This window comes from Trichogramma pretiosum, unplaced genomic scaffold (assembly GCF_000599845.2).
Source record: "Trichogramma pretiosum strain Unisexual culture from Peru unplaced genomic scaffold, Tpre_2.0 scaffold30, whole genome shotgun sequence".
NCBI classification, from domain to species: Eukaryota; Metazoa; Arthropoda; class Insecta; order Hymenoptera; family Trichogrammatidae; genus Trichogramma; species Trichogramma pretiosum.
The window spans coordinates 1,522,347-1,543,446 of NW_019641675.1; the positions used below are offsets into that span (position 1 = coordinate 1,522,347).

Below are 21,100 nucleotides of genomic sequence, written 5' to 3' on the forward strand. Positions count from 1 at the left end.
ACATATATACAGCAACAATGGTCAAGGTGTAAAGGGCGCACGCGCCGTCATCGACTATTCTATCACTATGCGAAACTCTTACTACTACTACTGGCACTACGTATCTCTACTACTATAGCGAGTATGAGTACGGCAGTTTTTGCGCTGCCGCAGGAGAGCTTCGCTGCGCCACGACTTCTACTACTACTACAGACTACTACTACCACTACTACCACCACCGTCGTCGTCGTAGCCGTCGCCGCCACCGCTTCCCAGTTCGCTGCTGAAAGCTGCCCGAGATAGCTGCTCGCTCCGGCGCGCGCGACCCGCGACGCAACAACTGTCCTGCATACGACGTACACGTTAAACGATATTGTATTATATTGTAAAAAATACGCAGGCAGTTCTAATAAATATATCGTGCCTCGACTAAGCTCGCGGATATCGTCACAATTTTAGTGCGCGCAATGCCATAGTTCGCGTGCAGAGAGAGAGAGAGAGAGAGACAGGAGAAATGTCATCGGCCGCTTGTACTACTGCTGCTGTTGCTGCAGGTGCGATTCGCGCTTGAACCGATTATTGTATTGGAGATAGCGAGGACGACACATCCGAAGCGCCTCGCGACTCGACTTCTTTTTCCTTGTCGGTAAGTGTCGCTCTGTTGTGTTGTATTGTATATATAACGCGTTCGGCAAAAAACTGCGCCCTTTCTCGCGCACACGATTGCGACAAACGTCGGATTCCCGCAGCGGTGCAGGATAGTATAAGCGCACCAACACGTTCGCGCGCTATTATTACATACTGTGTCCGGCTCGTTAACGTGTGTGTGTGTGTGTGACTTATTGTGCACGAAGGGATAGATATTGAGAAAGAATCAAGTCTTTTTATCGCGACTGCAAAAAAAAGATAGAAAAAAAACGTAAAGAACACGAGCGACCCCGAACGCGAGACAATGTCGCGGACGCTCGTAATTGGATATCGTGTGTATGTTATAAATGCTCTCTATATATTTTAACATTGACACGATGCTTTGACGTATATATAATATATGCTCGTGCAGGGACAGGGACTCGAAGTACTGTCGCCGTGACAGTTGCTGCATGTGGCAGCATTCGTTTTCGTGCAGACTCGCGTTTAACTTCTTACTCCTAAACACTTGCTTCAAACCACACGAGGGCCTTATCATCGCGCATCACACGCACACGTTAGTCGACTGTAATGTCGCAGTTGGAGCTGTGTGCAGTCAAAGCTACGTACATGATGAATAATAAGGTGTGCGAGTGTGCGCGCATACCTACTGTATATTATAAGAATCGCTGCAACAAACTTTAAGGTGTATACGCACGCATATACAGTGCAGTACTACGGCCAGTAGGTATATATGTGATATAGCAGAAGCAGCAGCAGCAGTAGCAGAGGTGCAGGGTGCCCACCTAGAGCCGATATCGATTCACTCGACGCCGCCGCCGCCGCCGCCGCTGCCGCTGCTGCTTCTACTGCTGCTGACTGGCTGCTGGCTGGTTGGTTTGCTGGCGCGCGCCTGCCCGCACCCCTCTTTGCTCTCGCCTCTCTCTCTCTCTGCGTTGCACTCCACCGTCGTCTATATAGTCGTCGTCGTCACTACTCACTCACACACATACACACACTCGTACACATATCTATGTGGAGGACTCGGGCTACTACGTCTCCGCGGTAAAGGCACTCCATAAGCACGTACACGTACGTTGGGTTCGTTATATCTATGGATGGTACGTGGCACTCCACTCGTATCTAGTATCTCACACACACACACACACATACACATACGTATCAGAATCCTGTTCGCATTGTTAAGCAGCAGCAGCAGCAGCAATAGGCAGTAGTAGTAATATACTAGGCATGCGATAAACGCGCGGGGGAGGACTGCTGCGGCTGCCTATATACCACACACACAACGCACATTCCTTCTCCCCTTCCGCCATGGCCTACTGTATACACACGCAATACACCACCGAGAGAGAGATGAGCTTAATATCCGTGTCACTGTGTTACTGCTGTGTATGGGGTCAGAGAGAGAGAGATAGGGCTAAAAACTTTTCGCTCGGATAGGCGCGCGCCGTATAGCGATCTCGAGCTTTTGTATATATGTAGGCCAATTCATGCGGCCAGATATCGGAGCCTACGTGTACGTGTATTAAGATAGCGATGGGGGAGGATCGATTTATATATCTCGTCCATGGTATTGCTTTTATATGGATTGTCGCGCGTTGTACACCGCGCGTATTGCAATAACTTTTATCGGAAACGAGAGCCCTCGTGCGATCCTCGCAACGGAGCATTCCTCTCTCTCACTCTGTACCCATATGTAGGTATTTTATTATACGAAAAGACGTACGAGGTGGCAAGCGACGCGTGACGTTTCTTCCTCCTTGCCTCCTTTTTTTTTGCCGAGATTCATTCGATTTTTCATGTAGATGGTACGTAGTATTCTTTTCGACAGATTTGCTGTATACGCGAGACAGACAGAGCTTTTTATTTTATCTCGTAACACTGTCTCGTGTTTGTCGAAATTCGTGTCTTTTATATTGCGACGGAAATACGAGGAAGAGAACCGTTGCGAATCTAAACATCGTTTCCTGCTACCAAGCCGAATTTAAAAAAAATTTTTCGGCTTTTTCGATTACGGGCGCCTCGGCTCGCTTACGAAAAATCGATAATTAGGTATATGCTACAGCATGTGTAACGAGAACCTAGCCGCTCGCAATTGTGCCCGGACATCCCGAAATGTATACACACACGCTCAGCTTTTATCGCCGACGGAGCATGAGATTGATACAGCGGACTGACCATTTGGCGTATATAGTGATGGATGCAGGGGGGGGGATAGTTCGCGCATTCGGCAGTACCGGTCCAAGGTCGTTGATTACACAATTTGAAGCTCGATTCGATGCACGCGCGGCTATTATTAGCGTCCTTTGTGCTAATTTTACTTTTTTAATTCTTTTTGTCTTCTCATCGATCGCTCCCCGAAATTTCTCTGATAGCTCAGGACATTTTGAGTCATTTTTAGATTACGTATGGTATTTGATTCCGGGCTCTAGAATCCTCATCTTTGAATTGTATTGTAGTCGTGTCGATTTTATACCGCGAGTGGAATTTATACGTGCCACAATCACAACATGACGTACAGCCTCATTTGAGCGAAAAAAGTTCGTCTCGATTTGTGTCGTAAAGATTGATGTGGGTCTGTGAAAGAGACGAGGTCTCGCAGACTACCGATTCAATTGCAACCGCTAGATGGCTTAGTCGATTAAAATGTAAACGCGCGATCAAAGTATCAAAACATTTACATTTAAGGACTCAGTATAGTAATGAAATAAAAGAATAGATCAGTACAGGATCGTAAATTAATTCAATTCGTATTCACAAATAAATTATATAAACTTTTGCTGTACGACTGCAACTCATATACTTGGCGAAACTCTCGCTTTCTCTCTATCTCTCTCTCCTTCTTCAATGCGGGCTCGCATTCGAGTTGCGAGCTGCGCGCGTGTGTCGAAGCGCGCTTATCACCCAAACGCTCCAAAAACCGTTGACTTCTCTGTAACACGCGTATACCTATTATTGTTGTTATTATAATACGCACGCTTATCGACGAAGTCGGAGCGGTGCAGCGACTTTTTCTGTTTTGTTTAAACGCTCATCGCCGTACTTGCCAGGCGTTGTTCGCGCGCTGCTTTCCGTGCACACACGTTGACACAAAGCACAAAAGCATTTAAAAACAATAATTAGCACGTGCTGCTGCCTTTGCATTACTACTCGCAATTGCGAGCAACACGGCACGTGTTCAGCCGCGTTCCTATTATGTAGGATATATAACAACGTCGAACGACGATCGATCATCGCACATACGAGCGCTGTAATTCCCGTATAGCACGTAGATGGAGAACGACGAAATTCGCGGGTACGTATGTACACGCGCGTGCACCATCGACCGACCGAACGAATCCTATACTCGCGCCGCGTTATTGTATACTGTTCGTTCACCCTTTGGCCCAAAGGCGAAAGTATCCTGTATCGCTTTACGCGTCCGTCTGTCTGTCCGTCTGTCTGTCTGTGTGTGTATGTAAGCGACGATGAAACGCGAGAACTTTGCAAGCTCTCTCGCGTAAATTATACACCGCGCCCAATTCGAAAATCTCGTGGTATATTGTACACGTGTATTGCTACTGCACGATGCACTTTTGCCCCATAAAAGTTCAATCAAGTTCTCGATTATCTCTGCAGCCAGTGGCAATTCGAAAGCATCAGCGATAGAAGTAGTCCATCGCGACCATTACGATTTCAAATGCTCGTGCATTATTTAAAAAAAAAAAGCTCTCTCTCTCTCTCTTCCATTATACAGTCGCGACGCGCGTCAATGGGGCGTGTAATATAAGTCTCGTCAAACTCATAGTGTGCTATAACGGCGTCGCGTATACTTCTTTTTTTTATTTTATTTCATTTTTTTTATTCCTCGTAAGCTGTTGCTTCCAAGCGCGCGTTTTCACGAAAGAGAAAGTTTTTGCATATCAGCAGCAGCAGCAGTAGCGGCAGATATATAATACACACTCGTCGTTTATAACGAGACCGAGTTTTCGCTTTCGGTGACCTCGCGCGTATATATTACGCGTGCTCTGGCGCGCGCGCGTGAAACATTTTCATCCCTTTTCTCTGTCTCTGGATCATGGCCCGGCCTTTGCCGTGACGGACGACGCGACGCTTTTAATGTAATGAACTTTTTTTTGTATTAGTCTCGCGCGAAGAGATCATGGAGCTCACGATCCTCGTCTACTTTTTAATAAATGAAACCGTACGTACACTTTGCTGGTGCGATGGTGCGCGCACGAGTGGTTAGACAGTGCATATATCTTCTCTTAATTATTCTTTTTAAAAAAGTTGCGAGTACTGTTATTATGCAGGCTACTTTTCAGGGTTGCGACTGGACGTTTTCGAATGTCATTATTAGTTTGTTGCACAGTAAGCGGAAATGATCGAAATTTGATATTTTATGTTGAAGTGTAAAAATTGATTGATTGCTGATTTTATCCAATAAAGTATCTTTTTTAGCTTTAAAATCATAAAAAAAATATTTTTCAATAAGATTTACTCTTGAAATGTTGAATTTGCACAGAATTTAATTTTGAGTCTTCACAGTTCTTCTAAAAGTAAAACCTACTTGAATATCGCCTTTTAAAAGTGAATTTTGAGCAGATTTTACATTTTGTAACAGATTTTATACTTTTACATTTGAAGTGTAGATATATAGCTATATTATTACTCGTGTCAATAACGTGTTAATAGTTTGTAACTACTTGTTATAAATCAAAACATCTATCATTACAATTTTTATTGGATATTCAAGCCGTATACAAGAAGTTTTTAGTCGCATGCAGAGGCTGATTATGTTAAATTTGATCTTTTCCTGATCTGATTTCGAGTTCGACTATTTTCGATTCAAAATCAGACAATTTCTGTTATAGTACGTTATTATACTCATTTGTGTTTTGATATAAGCTAATACGAGTCTACGCGATGTTCTGAATATTTTCAATTTTTACCTCCAGATGTCACTTTCAAATCCTCAAGTGAAAATCTCAAGGTTTTGCTACATCAATTAAAAGTAGTACAGTTATATTGATGGGTTGTATGTAGGGCTCGTATATAATGCATAAAAAATCGCAAAAATTGAACGTGTAATTTTTCGCGTACGACGCCGCATAAAGAAATCTCACGAGAAAACACCTGAGACGGATGAGTAATGCCTCGTGTAATATGCTGACTCGAAGGACACAACGATCTATTATATTGGCGTATAGGATAAAAAGTAACGAGATTTTTCGCGTTTCAACGGTGTGTAGCGTACAAAGAGCTGCAGGCAAACGAAAACAGTCACGCGCGTCGAATTCAGCGCGTACTCGTTCATGCCCATCGATTTGATATCCGCACTTGGGTATTTTAACGGCACGTCATGCGATTATTATTGGTTTTTTTTTGTCATCTCTCAACCGCATTCGTTTCGAACTTCATTTATACCAGTTCGAGCGTCAGCTGCGTACGTTATTTCGAATCTCTCGATCGTGCGAGGACGCGTACAGTACACGATCTCGAACAAAGCTTTTATCAGTTCAAAAGCTCGACTGCACCATGCGTGTATACGAGCACGGCACGCATTGCGACGGCAGAGCTATATCATGCGCATATTACATGCTATTGAACGCGTTACATATTATACAGGACTACTCTCGGTACAGTGCACGTAAAGTCGACTTTTAGCCGCGGTGTGCGTGAGTTGCATACTACACGCGTTTTGTATGCGTGCGTTAATTAAACATATTTTGCGATGTACAATGGACGAACGACCTCGATCGAGCGTCGCAACAATTTTACTATAAAAATGTACAACGATATCAATGGGTGCGTGCTCGAATTCGACAAATAAAAAGCTTCGATTCAAGCGCGAATTAGACCAACGTTATTATGGTTCTCGCACAATCTTCGATGCATTTCCTGTCCCATGGTTAAAAAAAAAACAAAAAAAAAATGATAAATCGCTACCTCATTCTTTGCGCATCGACATATACTCGGGCGGGCAATAAAGAAAGGATTACCCGCATGGCAAAAACGTGCGGGAAGGGACGGGGGCAGCTAGCTCGAGAAAATATAAAGAAAATTTAAACCGCGTACTCGGTATAAGCTCTCCCGCTTTCGTATAATACGCTGAAAATTGCTCTTTTGCGCCCTATCTCTCTGCAGCAGAAATAGCGACATTTAATCGGCCCCCGAGTATATGTAATATATATTGTACGTGGCCGCGCAGCGAACGACGCAATCAAGCTGGAATTTAATACTTATTATATAGAAAAAATTAGAAAAAAAAGAGAAAAAAACGTACGAATAAATCATTAAAAATCTGTACGTTCAAGGCAAATGCACCGCGGCTCCGGTTCACTCAGGATAGCCCATCTGCCGTACATACATTATTATTATTGATATTATAAACGCTTAAACATACACAACGCGTTTATGCATATTCAGGCATGGAGCTTTTAGCCTAGAGAGAATACTAAAAGCTCGGATGTGTGTGTGTGTGTGTGTGCAAGTCGTACCTTGACCTTAGCGCCGCACAGCTGAATTTGGGACGCGCGCGAGTCTGGTTTTCTGGATGATCGATTTGTCGGGCCGCTATATATACGGCTGTAGTAGTACTAGTAGTAGTAGCAGCAGCAGCAGCAGCAGCAGCAGCAGCAATATTAGTTATAGTTATAGTAGTAATGTTCAACTTGTACGTATACGCTAGTGTTATTGTGACTGGCCATCGAGCTACACGCATACACACACGTAAACACATTCATACACGCGTACACCAGCACAGCGAGCGTCCGTGTCCTTCGCCTGCACTTTTCGTCTATGTACACACGAAAGTGCGCGCGCGAAAAGTAAGCTCGAAGGTTAACCTGCTCTCCCTCCGCTGCATGTCTATATAATGATACGTATATATGCATTACAAACTATGTAGCAGAGCTGTTGCAAGCATCCTCGAGGGCTGTAGCGATCTTTTTTACATTGCCACGCGGAAGGGGTGTGCGCGCGGCCGCTTAGCCTTCGCGTAATAATATATGTACACAACAAACGCGCGCGAAACTTTCGCGCTACAGAGAAAAATACAATGTTTCGCGCGAATTGTTGTTGCTGTTTACAAGAGAGTCGATCGTTCGCTGTATACTCGCCCATTATGAGTGCTCGAGTGCTTTACGATGCTTTTTACATATACGCAGGAAACATTGTCGTTGTGCTGCTGCAGTGCGTTTGCTGTAAATCGATGAATAGTTTACGCGCGTGTACATTACCTGGACGTATAATGCGTGCCACGCACGCGTGAGGAAATCTCATTAGCAGCGTAGTCGTCGTTGCTGCGTGCAACGCGATCTTTACATCGGCTCGGAAAATCAATGAACGAAATCGAAATTCTATAATATTGTATATTAATAAATAACCGCGCCACCCTTGATAATTATATTATTATTAATAAATCTGCAAAATGCAATCTATATATCGGGGATGAAGATTAACGAGGCTGCATCAGCGAGCGATGATGCAATTATTACGTCATAGATGACGAGAAGGGGAGGAAGTGGAAAACCTCAATGGCTCATTATGTGATATGGTTTCAGGTCGGTTTCGCGCAGGTGTCGCGCGTCGAATCCAATCGTTTGAGAGAGAAAGAGAGAGAGAGCATGGCCGCAACACGCCAATGCATTAGCTCGACAATGACGTCGATGCGAGCACATTTGATTTTTACAAAATATAATATATTTCGTCACTATCAAACTGAGGGGTTTTCTAGATTCTCGATAAGCTCTAACGAAAGGAAAATTGAAGAGACAAATTCATACGAGGAGAGTTAGGCTTGCCGAAATTCTGCTAGACACTTGCTGCACGAGGCTTCATGAATTACATCGTGCGAGAAGTCGCGAAAGTTGACTTTCAAAAAAGGGGTGGGCGAATCTGCCGCCGCCGCGCAAGTCCAAAGCAATCGCGATTCAGTACGCGCGTAAATCTCTTTGGGAGACACCGAGAGAGCGGGTTGAGATTTATAAACGAATTGCGGAGACGCGAGTCCTCGGCCACGCGGAGATACAGCTCGAGCTGGAAATTGGACCGGATCCAAAAAAAGTGAGCCAGCCGCGGAATTATATACGTATTATATATATACTTATGTAGCCTTTCGGCTGGAAGAGGAGCAGGAGCAGGAGGAGGAGGATCGAACGCGTACACACAGGCGAGTGCAGGGAGATGCACAGTTATACAGTACGTCCTCCCTCCCTCCGCTGCACATGTGTAGGAATGCATGTGTGTGCGTGTGTGCACGACGTCGACCTTGACAGCAGCAGCAGCAGCACAAGAAGCTCGACCCGCGACGTCGCGCCGTAAAAACTAATCGCGTTTAGCACAGCACACGTATATATTTTTCTACTCGTGACCCTCCGAATAATGTACATTCATATATGTCATTTCATATTATATACACATCGGTGTGATATACGGATTCTGCAATTTCCCTGAGGCTGAACTGGAGCTCAAGGAGAGAGCGGGAAAGCTGCTTGGAACAAAAAAAATAATTGGGTATACGTATTTTCTCGTGCAGAGAACGGGTGAGCTTGCGCAGCTGCTATCTGTGAGCTGCGTACCATACCGCCGGAATACAGGAAAGCTGATTACGCTATGCACGAGTGTGTGCTGCGTTCGCGAATGCACATTATAATAAGGTCGTCGTCGTCGTACGTGTACCTGTGTACATTATTATACGTGTCCAGGCGTAATGCACACAAGGCATATATATTCGTATATATCTTGGCGCGGCCTGATCACGTTTCCAAAGTGTACACAGGAGTTAATGCACTCGACGTACGCCTTGATAAAACAACGACTGCTGCTGCTACTACTACTATTATTATTGTATGCGTGTACGCGCGCGTATCGCGTGGTATTAGATGCTGCATATAGCTATATAAACGCGTGAATTTTTAATCAAACCTCTGGTCGTGTGTATATATACTATATTTGTTATACGTACTCGCTCGGGCGGTTTATCGAAGGATTTATATTTCGTGATTGCATATAGCTGTTGCTGCTGCTGCGAGCGGTACTGCCGCCATCGAATTATCGTCGCTTCGTCGCTTTCATTAATAAAAGCTGTTGCGCTCGCGTATACATATACCAAGCTACCCCAGCAGCTTACAGGATGTGTATATGAACCTATATATACATACGTGCGCAGAAGGTGTGCAAAGCGCGTTGATTGCGCGTTGACGAGAACATTATAAACCCGAATTATTGCACCCGCTTAATTTTCGATATCGCACACCCTTCATCGGAATTGCAGCCCTTTGTGTGTATTGCAATTATATCGTCGCCCCAGCGCAGGAAGGTATTTATTCAAATTCTGTAGCAAGAAGGATACTTACTCGCGCGCAGAGGCAAAAAGGTATCTAACTCGAGCGCAGCGTCAAAAAGGTATCTAATTCGAGCGAGAAGCAAAAAAGTAGCTTATTCGAACGAAGTGGCAAGAAAGTTTTGACGCGCTGAATTTAGGTTGGCAACGGAGCCGTAAATGATAAAATTTTGTTTTAACATTCAACATTCAACATTTAATTCAAAGCTATATGTAAAGCCGATAACTTCTACTTTCCTTTCATAACATACAAAGTTCTCCATAAGTGGCAAACTGAGTCGAAATCACGGTAAGATTGATTTGTTTGCTCGCATTTCAAATAGATGGAACTCATTACACTAGCTCAAATGTTTTTCCTCTTTTTTGCTCTAATACAAAACAAAATTTTATCATTTACGGCTCCGTTGCCAACCTAAATTCAGCGCGTCAAAACTTTCTTGCCACTTCGTTTGAATAAGCTACTTTTTTGCTTCTCGCTCGAATTAGATACCTTTTTGCCGCTGCGCTCGAGTTAGATACCTTTTTGCCTCTGCGCGAGAGTAAGTATCCTTCTTGCTACAGCTTGGAAATAGATACCTTCCTGCGCTGGGGTGACGATATTACAATTACGAACGTCGCGAGTTGATGATCGCTCGCGTCCTTACGTTTACTTCGTGTTTGTGAACACATCAAAGTTAATGTGGAAGCGGGGAAACGTTTTATTTCACATATAGTATAGAAGAATTTAATTTCAAGTAGAAGCAGGAAAAAAATTAATGAGATTACAAATGAATCAAGAGTGGTTTTTTCAATTGTATCTAACTAAATTTTATGTAAAATTCTTTAAATCTGATTCAAATTTCATCAGTTGTTGCTTTGCGGTCTTTGTATTGTAAAAAATACATTAAATTAAACTTTAATTAAATTACAGTATCATTAATGATTACTCTTAGAATTTCATCATTTTTCGTTCACAATAATTAAAGAAATAAATTAAGACTGAGTGAGGAAATCATCGTTTCGATGTTTCTCTTCAGTTAGGGATGATAAAACAATTTTTCGTGCATTTCCAAGAGAATACATAACCACATAACACGAATAATGCATTTGTTTATTTATATAAAATTATTTTTACTTAATCACTTGCAGATTTATAGAAAAAGGTACTTGCCATCTAGTGGCAAAGTCTAACATAAATTTTGATTGAATAAAAGTCAGTTGCGATTTAACATCTGGTTTTAGATTGAATCTGCATTAAGTTTAAGTTTTACTTCACAGTTACCAACAGTATAACTAAAGACGAGGAAAAATTGAATGTGATCAATTTCTACAAAGCAAAGTTTTCGAGAGCAGAGTAGATGTAGAATAATGCAATTATATGTAGGTATAAACTTTTAGCGTTATCGAATTCAAAACAAGTTGAAAATTTAATAGAAGAATCGAGCGAGGACGCAATGAACTCGAGCGTATGATAGCTATTTTGAGTCGACACACACGCACACCCGAACTACCTTTCGGTGCAACTTTATACTAATTTATCTTGTATTCCGTGTGTACACAGGTGAGGAAGTGGCGCATCGCGGCACACGCACGCACGACGACGCGCGACGGCGATGCATCAGAATCAACTCGTGCAGTCACGATGAGCGAGTCGCCGAGGCCAACGAGCTACGAAGACGCCCGCACGAGCTGCTGCGCTATTTTGCGGCCAGTGGCTGCAACGACTTTCACGCCGTCGAGGAAAGGAACGCGGTGACGTCGTTCCCCGAGCTCGATTCGCATTGTCTTGTAAACTCGCGCGTGAGAGTCGTTGCACGAAGGCAAGACATCGACTCGCGCCCTCAACATGGACATGCAAAAGAAGTTTCTGTGCCCGCGGCTGGTCGATTACTTGGCCATCGTCGGGGCCAGACCGCCGCCTCAGCCACCGGCTAGGCAATCCATACAGGTACGCGTGTGTGTATTGATTATATATAGTATTTAAGCGGCCATTTACCAAATGCATGGAACTTCGCGTCCAAACTTTTTTACCTAAAATTGATAAAATTCGTAACCATAATCCATTGGTAATATAGTCATTTAACCGAGCGTTGGTGAAGAACGTCACTTTCATACTTCAGAAGGTGATCAATCAATTTTAATAAAACTATCTGCGACTAATTGTAAGATTATTCATGTGTATTTTATTTTTTTTATCTGAAATTTTTCTTTTTGAAGATGAAATATCACTCTAGTGATTTCTATTGCAAGTATCAGTCAATCAAAGAGTTGGTTTTTTTTGTATCGACTTGTCTGCTATCGATATTTAATCACCGAGATTTGGTACCTATTGGCTGATAACTTTTGATTTTGATGGATGACCCGGTTGTTTTAAAAGTTTTTTAAAAAGTTTATTTATTATTCCATTGGATGAAAATTTACAATTTAATGCAATCTTCGGTAATGTTACATGTATAGAATTTAATTTGGGTTTTCTCAAAAATCTGATAGGTAATTTAGGTTGAATTTTGTTCCATCAAAAAGCTCCTCTTTTGAACTTCGATTTCATTTGAATGATTTTTATTCATTTAATTTTTTTGCCAATTAAATCATCAATAAGGAAATCGAAACTATTTCAACTTTTGTTTAATTTAATTTTTATTTAATGAAACTTTTTTTACATTTATTTTATTTTAATAATGTACGATTAATTCCTCTATATTCTTTTAAAATAAGAGTTCTATAAAAAATTAACTGCAGCATACTCGAAAGACTTAGTCTTCAGTTTCTGAAAAAAAGTTACCTCTAATTGTAAAAGTGAGAAGTAGAGACTGATATAAAAAAGTATGTACACAATACACAACATTTGCGATATGAACAGCCGCTCGACCGTTGCTTCGTCCCTGCAAACTCCTCCTGCTCCTACTCCTCCTCCTTCACCTCCTCCGCCTCCTCCTTCTCTTCGTAATAGGTTACGACGAAGTCATCTTCAAAGTAATCATCTTGATCAATCGAGACGAAAATGTCATTTATAATCGGTTGTGCACCTTTTCTCAACAGCAGTTCGATCAAGTTTCTGCGGCTGCGTAATGAAGCCAGCTCCATCGGCGTCTGATTCAAATTGTTTTGGGAGTCGACCTGTACTGATTTACGGCAGTCCTCGATTATTTTGAAAAAGATGTTCGCTGTGTCATCCTCGTCGTCGGAACTCTGACAAATAATATGTAGAGGGGTACACCCTAAATTATTGGCCAAATTAGGATTGGCGCCATTTTCGATCAACAATTTCATTATTTTCTTGTTGTTGTGGATCAAAGCTAAGTGTATTGGTGTTTCGCCATCTTCATCTTGGGCATCGACTTGCACCACCTGATCGATTTCTTTGTTGATGTTGAAAAATAGCTTGAGCAAGTCGTCGTCGTCGTGATATCTCTGGCAAACCAAGTGAAGAGGCGTCTCTCCAAATATATTTACTACATTAGGATCAGCTCCATTTCTCAGTAGCAATTCAACCGCCTTCTTGCTTCCATTGAACATAGCTATGCTTAGCGGCGTTTGACCCGTCTTATCCTGAGCATTGATCAGCTCCAGCCGATGTTTTTCGTCGCAGATCTTAAAAAACAACTCCGTAAGGTCATCATCGTAAAGTTCACCGCAAATACAATGCAAAGTTGTCCATCCTAGGTAATTAGGCAAACTTGGATTGGCGCCTCTCGCCAGCAGCATAGCGGCCATGTGTGTGTTACCGCAAATCACAGCCAAGTTCAATGGTGTCATACCCAACTCGTCCTGGGCGTCAATTTCCAACTGATGATTTTCGTTGTTGCTGCGGAAAAATGATTCGATCGCGCTGCAATCTCTGTATCCCTTTTTCGCGCACATAATGTGCAAAGGAGTCCATCCCTGATCGATAGCCAAACTTGGATTGGCGCCGTGTCTAAGCAACAATTCGATCGCTGCACTTTCGTAGTCGAACAGAGTGTTAGCGGCATGCATGTCAGCCAATTGGGTCCAAGCATCGGCTTGCATCCTTTCAAGGTCTTCGTCCCATCTCTTTTCTATGAACTCCTCTAAAATTTCATCGTACGATTTTTTTCCCACTGTATTTAAGCATAGCCGCGTTGTCTCATTAGCGCAAATAATGTGCAGTGGTGTCCATCCTTTAACGTCAGCTAAATTTGGATTGGCCCCATTTCTCAACAACAACGAGGCCACCTTCAAATGTCCGTTCTTTACTGCCAAAAATAGTGGCGAACAACCTGCCACGAATCCAGGGCAATCGGGATCTTGACCAAGTTCGAGAAACTTCTCAACCACATGTTCAATGCCATACTGGCAGGCTGCATGAAAGTGCGTAAAACCGATATCGTCGGTGTAATTCACGTCACATCTATTGAATATTTTAAATAGTCCACGAATAATTTGAGGCCACTTATTATCAGTGTTTTCAATTATATAATGAATTGGCGTTTTGTAATGCAACAAAGGCTTGCCGACTTCACCAACTTTAGGTCTGTTCTTGATATCATTCGCGACTAAAACTTTGATTAGAGATTCTGCTTCATACGGATTGTTGCTTTTGCAGCTATTTTTCACAGCCTTCCACAGACAATTATCAATTACTTTCTCTAATTCTCGGTTGTGGGGACGTAATCTGGATGTATCTTTTGACCATGCAAGCAGTTGGTCTAGCCATCTCTTCTCCGAAACCTTTAATTGCTTTCGTTGATCAACGTGTTTTTGTTCGCAAGCGTAGCTGTGGCAATCGCTGCATTCGTCACCAGTAACGTCCATAGTGTAATAGGATTCCTTTTCGTTCTGGTAGCTCAACAGTATGTTCACTTATGCACAGCACACAGTCACTAGAAATAAAAAATAATGTTTATAAGTTAATCACCTGCTGCAGTCGATATGATCTAAGGCGTACTGACTGTACACATGTATTGTACACATGGTGATGGAGAAAGAAAGGAGAATGGAGGTTGAACTATGGAGAAATTATGAAGTGCATGAACCAAACACAGGTGTGGTGAAAATATCAATAGGAAATAACTTACAGATCTATGCAGTGTACAATCAAGGAGAAAGTGTTACTGGTAATTTCATTGAAGATGAAGAGTGAATGTGAAAAAATTGTTGAAACATGATTTTTTATATGAAATTTTATGAAGAATTCAGACTTGTTGTCAAAAATCATATTCATAAGCTTCTGCTACATTAAAAAGTGAAAACAGCATAAAAGTTAAAAAATAAACGTGTTCGTATCCAGCGATATGGCCAATATTGTAATATGTTCATCGATACATCAAAATACAACTTTTGATAAATTTTGGTTATGGGCAGACAAACAGACTTCTTTATTAAGCATTGTAGGAGTCAAAAACCATAGTTTTTCTTTAAATATATTTGATTCTTGACTTATACAATGCTCAATAAAAAAATCTGTTTGTCTGCCCATGACCAAAATTCATCAAAAGTTGTATTTTGATGTATCGATGAGTATAATACAATATTGCAGACCTAATCGCTGAATACGAGCATGTTTATTTTCTGACTTTTATGCTGTTTTCACTTTTCAATGAAGCAGAAGCTTATGAATATGATTTTTGACAATAAATCTGAATTCCTCATCAATATTTTACTTGAAAAAATCATGTTTCAACATTTTTTTCATATTCACCCTTGGGAAGCTGAATAAAATTTGAAAAATAAAATTTCAACTTTGATCTCCTAAAGATCCATGACGGATGGACCTATAGGGCTGAAAATTTCAGGATTTTATTTTTTTAATGAACTCTTTAAAAGTACATAATTTAAGAAAAAAATTTTATTTGATCATCATGCTTGACATGGCTTTGCGAGTAATGTTAAGGAATATGAATGTTAATAATGGCTTTTGTAAATGAGTTTGAAAGGTAAAATTGGTTTTTGTAATTGTTTATGAATGTTAACAAGGGTTTTTGTATTTTTGTTTGTTCTTCCCCCTACGGAAATTGAATGCCACATTAAGTCTTTAAAAACTCTTTAAAAGTCTGAATAAGTCTTTAAAATTCTTATCAATGTCCGGATTTCGTACCATGATTTCAAGATTTAATAAAACTTTATATTAGAGTTTCAATTGATATAAAATTATTTTATAAATTTATGCGAAACCGGATATTGGGTTTCTAAAATGTTCAGAAAAAAAATTAAAACAATTTTTACAAGTAATTTTAATTGTTTTAAAGAGTTATAAAGAGTAGGGCTGTGCGAGTATCCGATTTTTCAAGTTTTACTCGACTCGAACTCGACTCGAACTTGGCGAGTCGGGAAAATTCGATTACTCGAGTTTTTTCGAATACTCGATTTTTTTTCGAGTACTCTAGTTTTTTCGAGTAATCGATTTTTTTCGATTACTCGCAATGTATTTAAATTTTAAGTAATTAAATGGTGAATCAACAGTCTCTAGACCCCTCTCTTTGCTTGTATATGCTTATAAGTATGACATTCGCAGCGTCTAGAATTGGAAGAAAAAAATAATTTAATAGTTCCACACCTCATCATACTTATAAGCATGTACACAAAGAGAGGGGTCTGTTGATTCATCATTTATTTACTTAAAACTTGAATATATTTCGAGTATTCGAAAAAACTCGAGTACTCGACAAAAACGCGAGTACCCGAAAAACTCGACTCGAACTCGACGAGTCGAGTTTTTTTGGGTACTCGCACAGCCCTAATAAAGAGTTTCGAAGAGTTATCAAGTGTTTATAAGATTTTTTAATAGTTTTAAAAACGTTTTTGATTAGTATCAACGCTCATCAAAAATCGTGGTGAAAAAACTATACGGGCAACCAAAGAACAATACATAAATAAAAAATAAATGAAAAAAAAACTTAACACTTTGGCCAAAAAATCGAGTTTCCACGAGGTTTTATGAATTTTCAAAAACTCTTATTAACTCTTTAAAATAATTAATCAGGTGTACGAATTTCGTACATTTATAAGACTTATAAAGACTTTAAGACTTTATAAAACTTTATCACGAGAAAAATTTCCGTTGGGGTCATATATGAAGGATAACATGAATGTGTAAGGAATAAGTAATTGACTGTGTAAATACTTTTAGAAATAATATAAACCCAATTATAATAGGTATAAAGAAGTAGCTTAAGTACTTTAGTAAGTAAAAAATGTAAATATTATACCAGAACATGTAAAAGTCTATTTCTTGGCCTATAAGGCTGAAATAATTAAATAAAATAAATTCTCTGAAAATGACTTACCTCGTGATAATAATTCACACGTGCTTCGATCAAACATGTGGTCGTCTTGAGCTGCGAGACGACACTGTGGGTTGTGGACTGAATTTAACCGTGATGTAGAATCTACTGACGAATTTTCCAGTATTGGAAAGGTTTTGAGCTGTATAGATCTTCAAAATGAGCTCCAGCCGCGACTTTCACTTCCTCAAACGCGCTTTTTTCAAAATTCCAAATTTTGAATAAATAAAGATTACATATAAAACATTTTGCAATTAGGTTTAACAATGTTTTTTCAAGGGTTATTTATAAAGTTTTAATGCAGTATTATAAGAAAAAAATTTTTTAAATAAATTTCTTCTCCGATAATACTTAACCCGCGAGCTTATGTAGGATTTAAAAGTGCTAATTATTAATTCTGTATAATTTTTTGCTCAAAGTAGTTGTTTAAATTGTTTATATTACGAATAAAATTGTTCACGTTAAATGCAAGTGAGACGAACTTTTATAGACTAATTATAAATTTTTTAATGCATATTGAACAAATCATTTGTTTAAATAATTTATTTTCTTTATAACCTTTTGGAAATTTTTATTCTAGTACATAGGTACGCAATCGTATAAAGCCTATTTATCATCATCATAGAGTAAAAAACACGTGTTTGTATCTTTGGGAAATCATACGATACCGTAGCGTATTTCAGTATTTAAAGTGAGCGTTCCATAAGAACTAGAAAAATATAGTAAAGACAGTCGTACCCTGTTCCTTTTATAATTTAAAATCGTGAATGCAGCGTAGTAAACGCATTCGGCCTATACCATACCCATAAATATAACATATGGCTAGGCATGAGCAAGGTTCCTACTTCGTCGGGCTTCCACTTTCTATCACTTTCTAATTATTCAAAAACTGAATCTAGTAGTATATTATGTGTCTAGGGAACGGAAAAATACTGAAAACCCAAAAGCACGAGGCTAATAAACGTGTGTTCTGAGGCTTTTTTTCTTCGATTCATAGATTCGTATACTATTTTTTATGAATCCTCCAGCGGGAATTAACTTGTGATCGCAGGAACGAAAAAGGCCCGTTGTGGCAATGGGCCGAGATTAATTTAGCGTGAAACAAAATTATGTAGAACTCAGTGAGCGAATATTTAAAAATAGAAGTTAGAACAAGAATTTTAATAGAATGCACGAAAATATTGTTTTCAAGCCAATAATACCACATTCCTAAATTATCTTGAAAAATAAATCTCATTATTTGATATTTTTGCATTCTTCATTCTATTTTCTTAAATAATTTCTTCAATAACGTTTGCGTGATGTGTTCTCGAAATCATTGGTATATCTAAAATCCGTGATCATTTCGTGTAAAATTGAAATTATCATAATTGACATAACCAAGTCGATATAAATGAATCTTCTTTGGGTGAGTTTTAAGTATTTCGCTCCGTTCGTCACCCGTAGCACCCGCCTTTGGAAGTTACTTACATGTTATTTCCTATGGGGAGAAATTGGGTACCGTGGCCGCCACTGCCATAACTGGAAGTTTTTTCCATAAGAGCACATGTTAAAATCGACGCCAGTGCTGTAATCTCCTCTATCCACGCGCACACTGCGAATAGTAATCCACTCGTGATGCTTAAAAGAAAAGCCTTTCATCTGTGAGTCACAGATCCTTACCAAACTTGTTCGGGGGTATTATTGTACATAATAATGAAGCCCCCTATGGTTACTTTATTCCAATGGGCCCTGGAAACCATTATAAAGCACCATAAAGTATAATAATATAATACAATACGTATAAAATACCATATATTAGCGTATAATGGTATCAGGTTTACACAGTCAAGTCTAACTGACTGAAAAGTATTTATACTTTGAGTTTTTAATGTCCAAAACACCTTTTCAATCAATAAACAATTTAACTCAATTGGTTTACTGAAAAAGTCTCGAAGAGCGAACCAATTCAAGCTAAAATGCATGCATTTATCAACTAATATTTATATTAAATCATGTAAAAATGTTTTCATTTATAAAACGTACTGTTCTTTCTTTCTCACCTATTTCTGGCACTCAAACGATATGTAAATTCACTCCAGATGAGTGTCGGGAATAGGTGAAGAGAAGAGATATGTGAGTTATACAAATAAAAACATTTTCATATAATTTACATCAATATTTATTGTTTGGTACGTTCATTTTAGCTCAAATTGGGGCGCTCTTTAAAATTTACACCGCAAACCAATTGAGTTCAATTGTTTATTGTTTGTAAAAGGGTTTAGAATCCATAAAAGTTCATGTACAAATATTTTTGAGAGAGTTAGACTTGACCGTACAAGGCCTGATACCAATAAGTGGTATTTTTTAATATTATATTATATTTAATACTTTTTTCTGCTCTATAACTCTTTCCAGGGCCCATTGGAATAAAGTAACCATAGGGGGCTTCATTATTATGTACAAGAAGACCCCCAAACAAGTTTGGTAATCTGTTTTGGATCTGTGACCCGCAGATGAAAGGCTCTCCTTGTTAGTTATTTCTCGAATCCGACAATTGATAAAAAACAAAACAGAAAATCCGAAGAAAGAAGAAAAGCGCAATCTCTATCTCTCTTTGCGCGTGAACAATATTGAATTACCCCGCGTGCAGTATCGAGGACTCCGATTAATGATGCAATATGCGCCCGTGTTACATTGTTACAGGTACCCGAGCTACTGCGCAGATATCCAGTTGACGATCACAAGGATTTCCCGCTGCCGCTTGACATGGTGTACTTTTGCCAGCCCGAGGGCTGCAGCAGCGTCGGCCCCAAGCGCACGGCTCTGCGCGACTCCAATTCGTTTACCTTCACGCTCACCGACAAGGACTCGGGTGAGACGACTAGCCGTTTCATTATTATTATTATCATTGCTACTTCTACCTATGGTTTAGAAGTTTTGCAAAACTCGTATACGCACGTAAATTTCTCCCTCTCTCTCTTTCTCGGCATCTAAAAGCCAACGCGCAAACTGGAAATTCACCACTGTATGATACGCGTGCGGGTACGATACTCTATGCGTATGTGTATATTCAAAGTGCGGTCAGAAACTTACGGTTATATATCTCTTGGGGGTGAACAGAGCCAATGCCTGTCGCATATCCTTAGACCAGTCCGAGTTACGCTTCGTATACGCGTGTATTATATTTATACGTATAGCGAGTCACGGTACGGCACAAGAGCTTGCAGTGCTTTCGGGAATATAAAGTTTAAATTAATTTCCTTTCTATGCCCGCTCGTTCGCTCGGCGAACTGCATTATATCCTATATTTACCTGATGTGGCTCGCCGCGACTAGCGTAATTTTTTATACTCTTTTGATACTTTTTCTAAAACCCAATCGCACAGAATTTGAATTGTAATCTTGACAATGAATGACGACGTGTATACTCGTAAAACGTAATTTCATCGTATCGCAGCTATATAGTAGCACGGTATATATCACAAAATCAGCTCTCTCCGATGTGCTGCTGCCTCTGACGCACAATTTTCGCGCGTGCACATTCCACGAGATGAGGAGAGAGAGAGAGAGAGAGAGAGAGAGAGAGAGAGGAGAATCTAATTTATTTTGCGTATATTGTATAATCGCGCTATAGCTCAGGGCGCAGTAATCCACCTGTAAACGTGCGCGCGTGTATACCTATACCCTATTATACATCTCAATCGATACGTGCAACAATCAACGCGCAGCTAGCTAGCTCTCTCACTCTCTCTCTCGACGCACCGTTAAATACGTTCAAGTTTTACTTGCCCTATATACCTATATCGTATAGCAGTGGCAAATATATATACGAAGCGAAGCAATTAAAAGTTATACGCGATGTATACATATACACGAGTGGTGCCCGATAAATTCATTGTTTACTGCAAGTACTACGTATATAGGTACACGTCTTATACCATGAATTA

The 21,100-nt window shown here is 40.1% G+C and overlaps 1 protein-coding gene across 8 annotated transcripts in view; it reads left to right on the plus strand.

Moving 5' to 3' along the window:
* The first annotated feature begins 268 nt into the window (after positions 1-268).
* LOC106653162 (MAP kinase-activating death domain protein) overlaps positions 269-21,100 on the plus strand; it is a 42,620-nt gene continuing 21,788 nt past the window's right edge. For all 8 annotated transcript variants that reach the window (XM_014372457.2, XM_023460675.1, XM_014372458.2 and 5 more), the window contains exons 1-3: positions 269-625; positions 11,493-11,879; positions 19,858-20,026. In XM_014372457.2, coding sequence (XP_014227943.1) covers positions 11,778-11,879; positions 19,858-20,026 — 271 coding nt within the window. In that variant the 5' untranslated portion in view covers positions 269-625; positions 11,493-11,777. The remainder of the gene's footprint in view (positions 626-11,492; positions 11,880-19,857; positions 20,027-21,100) is intronic.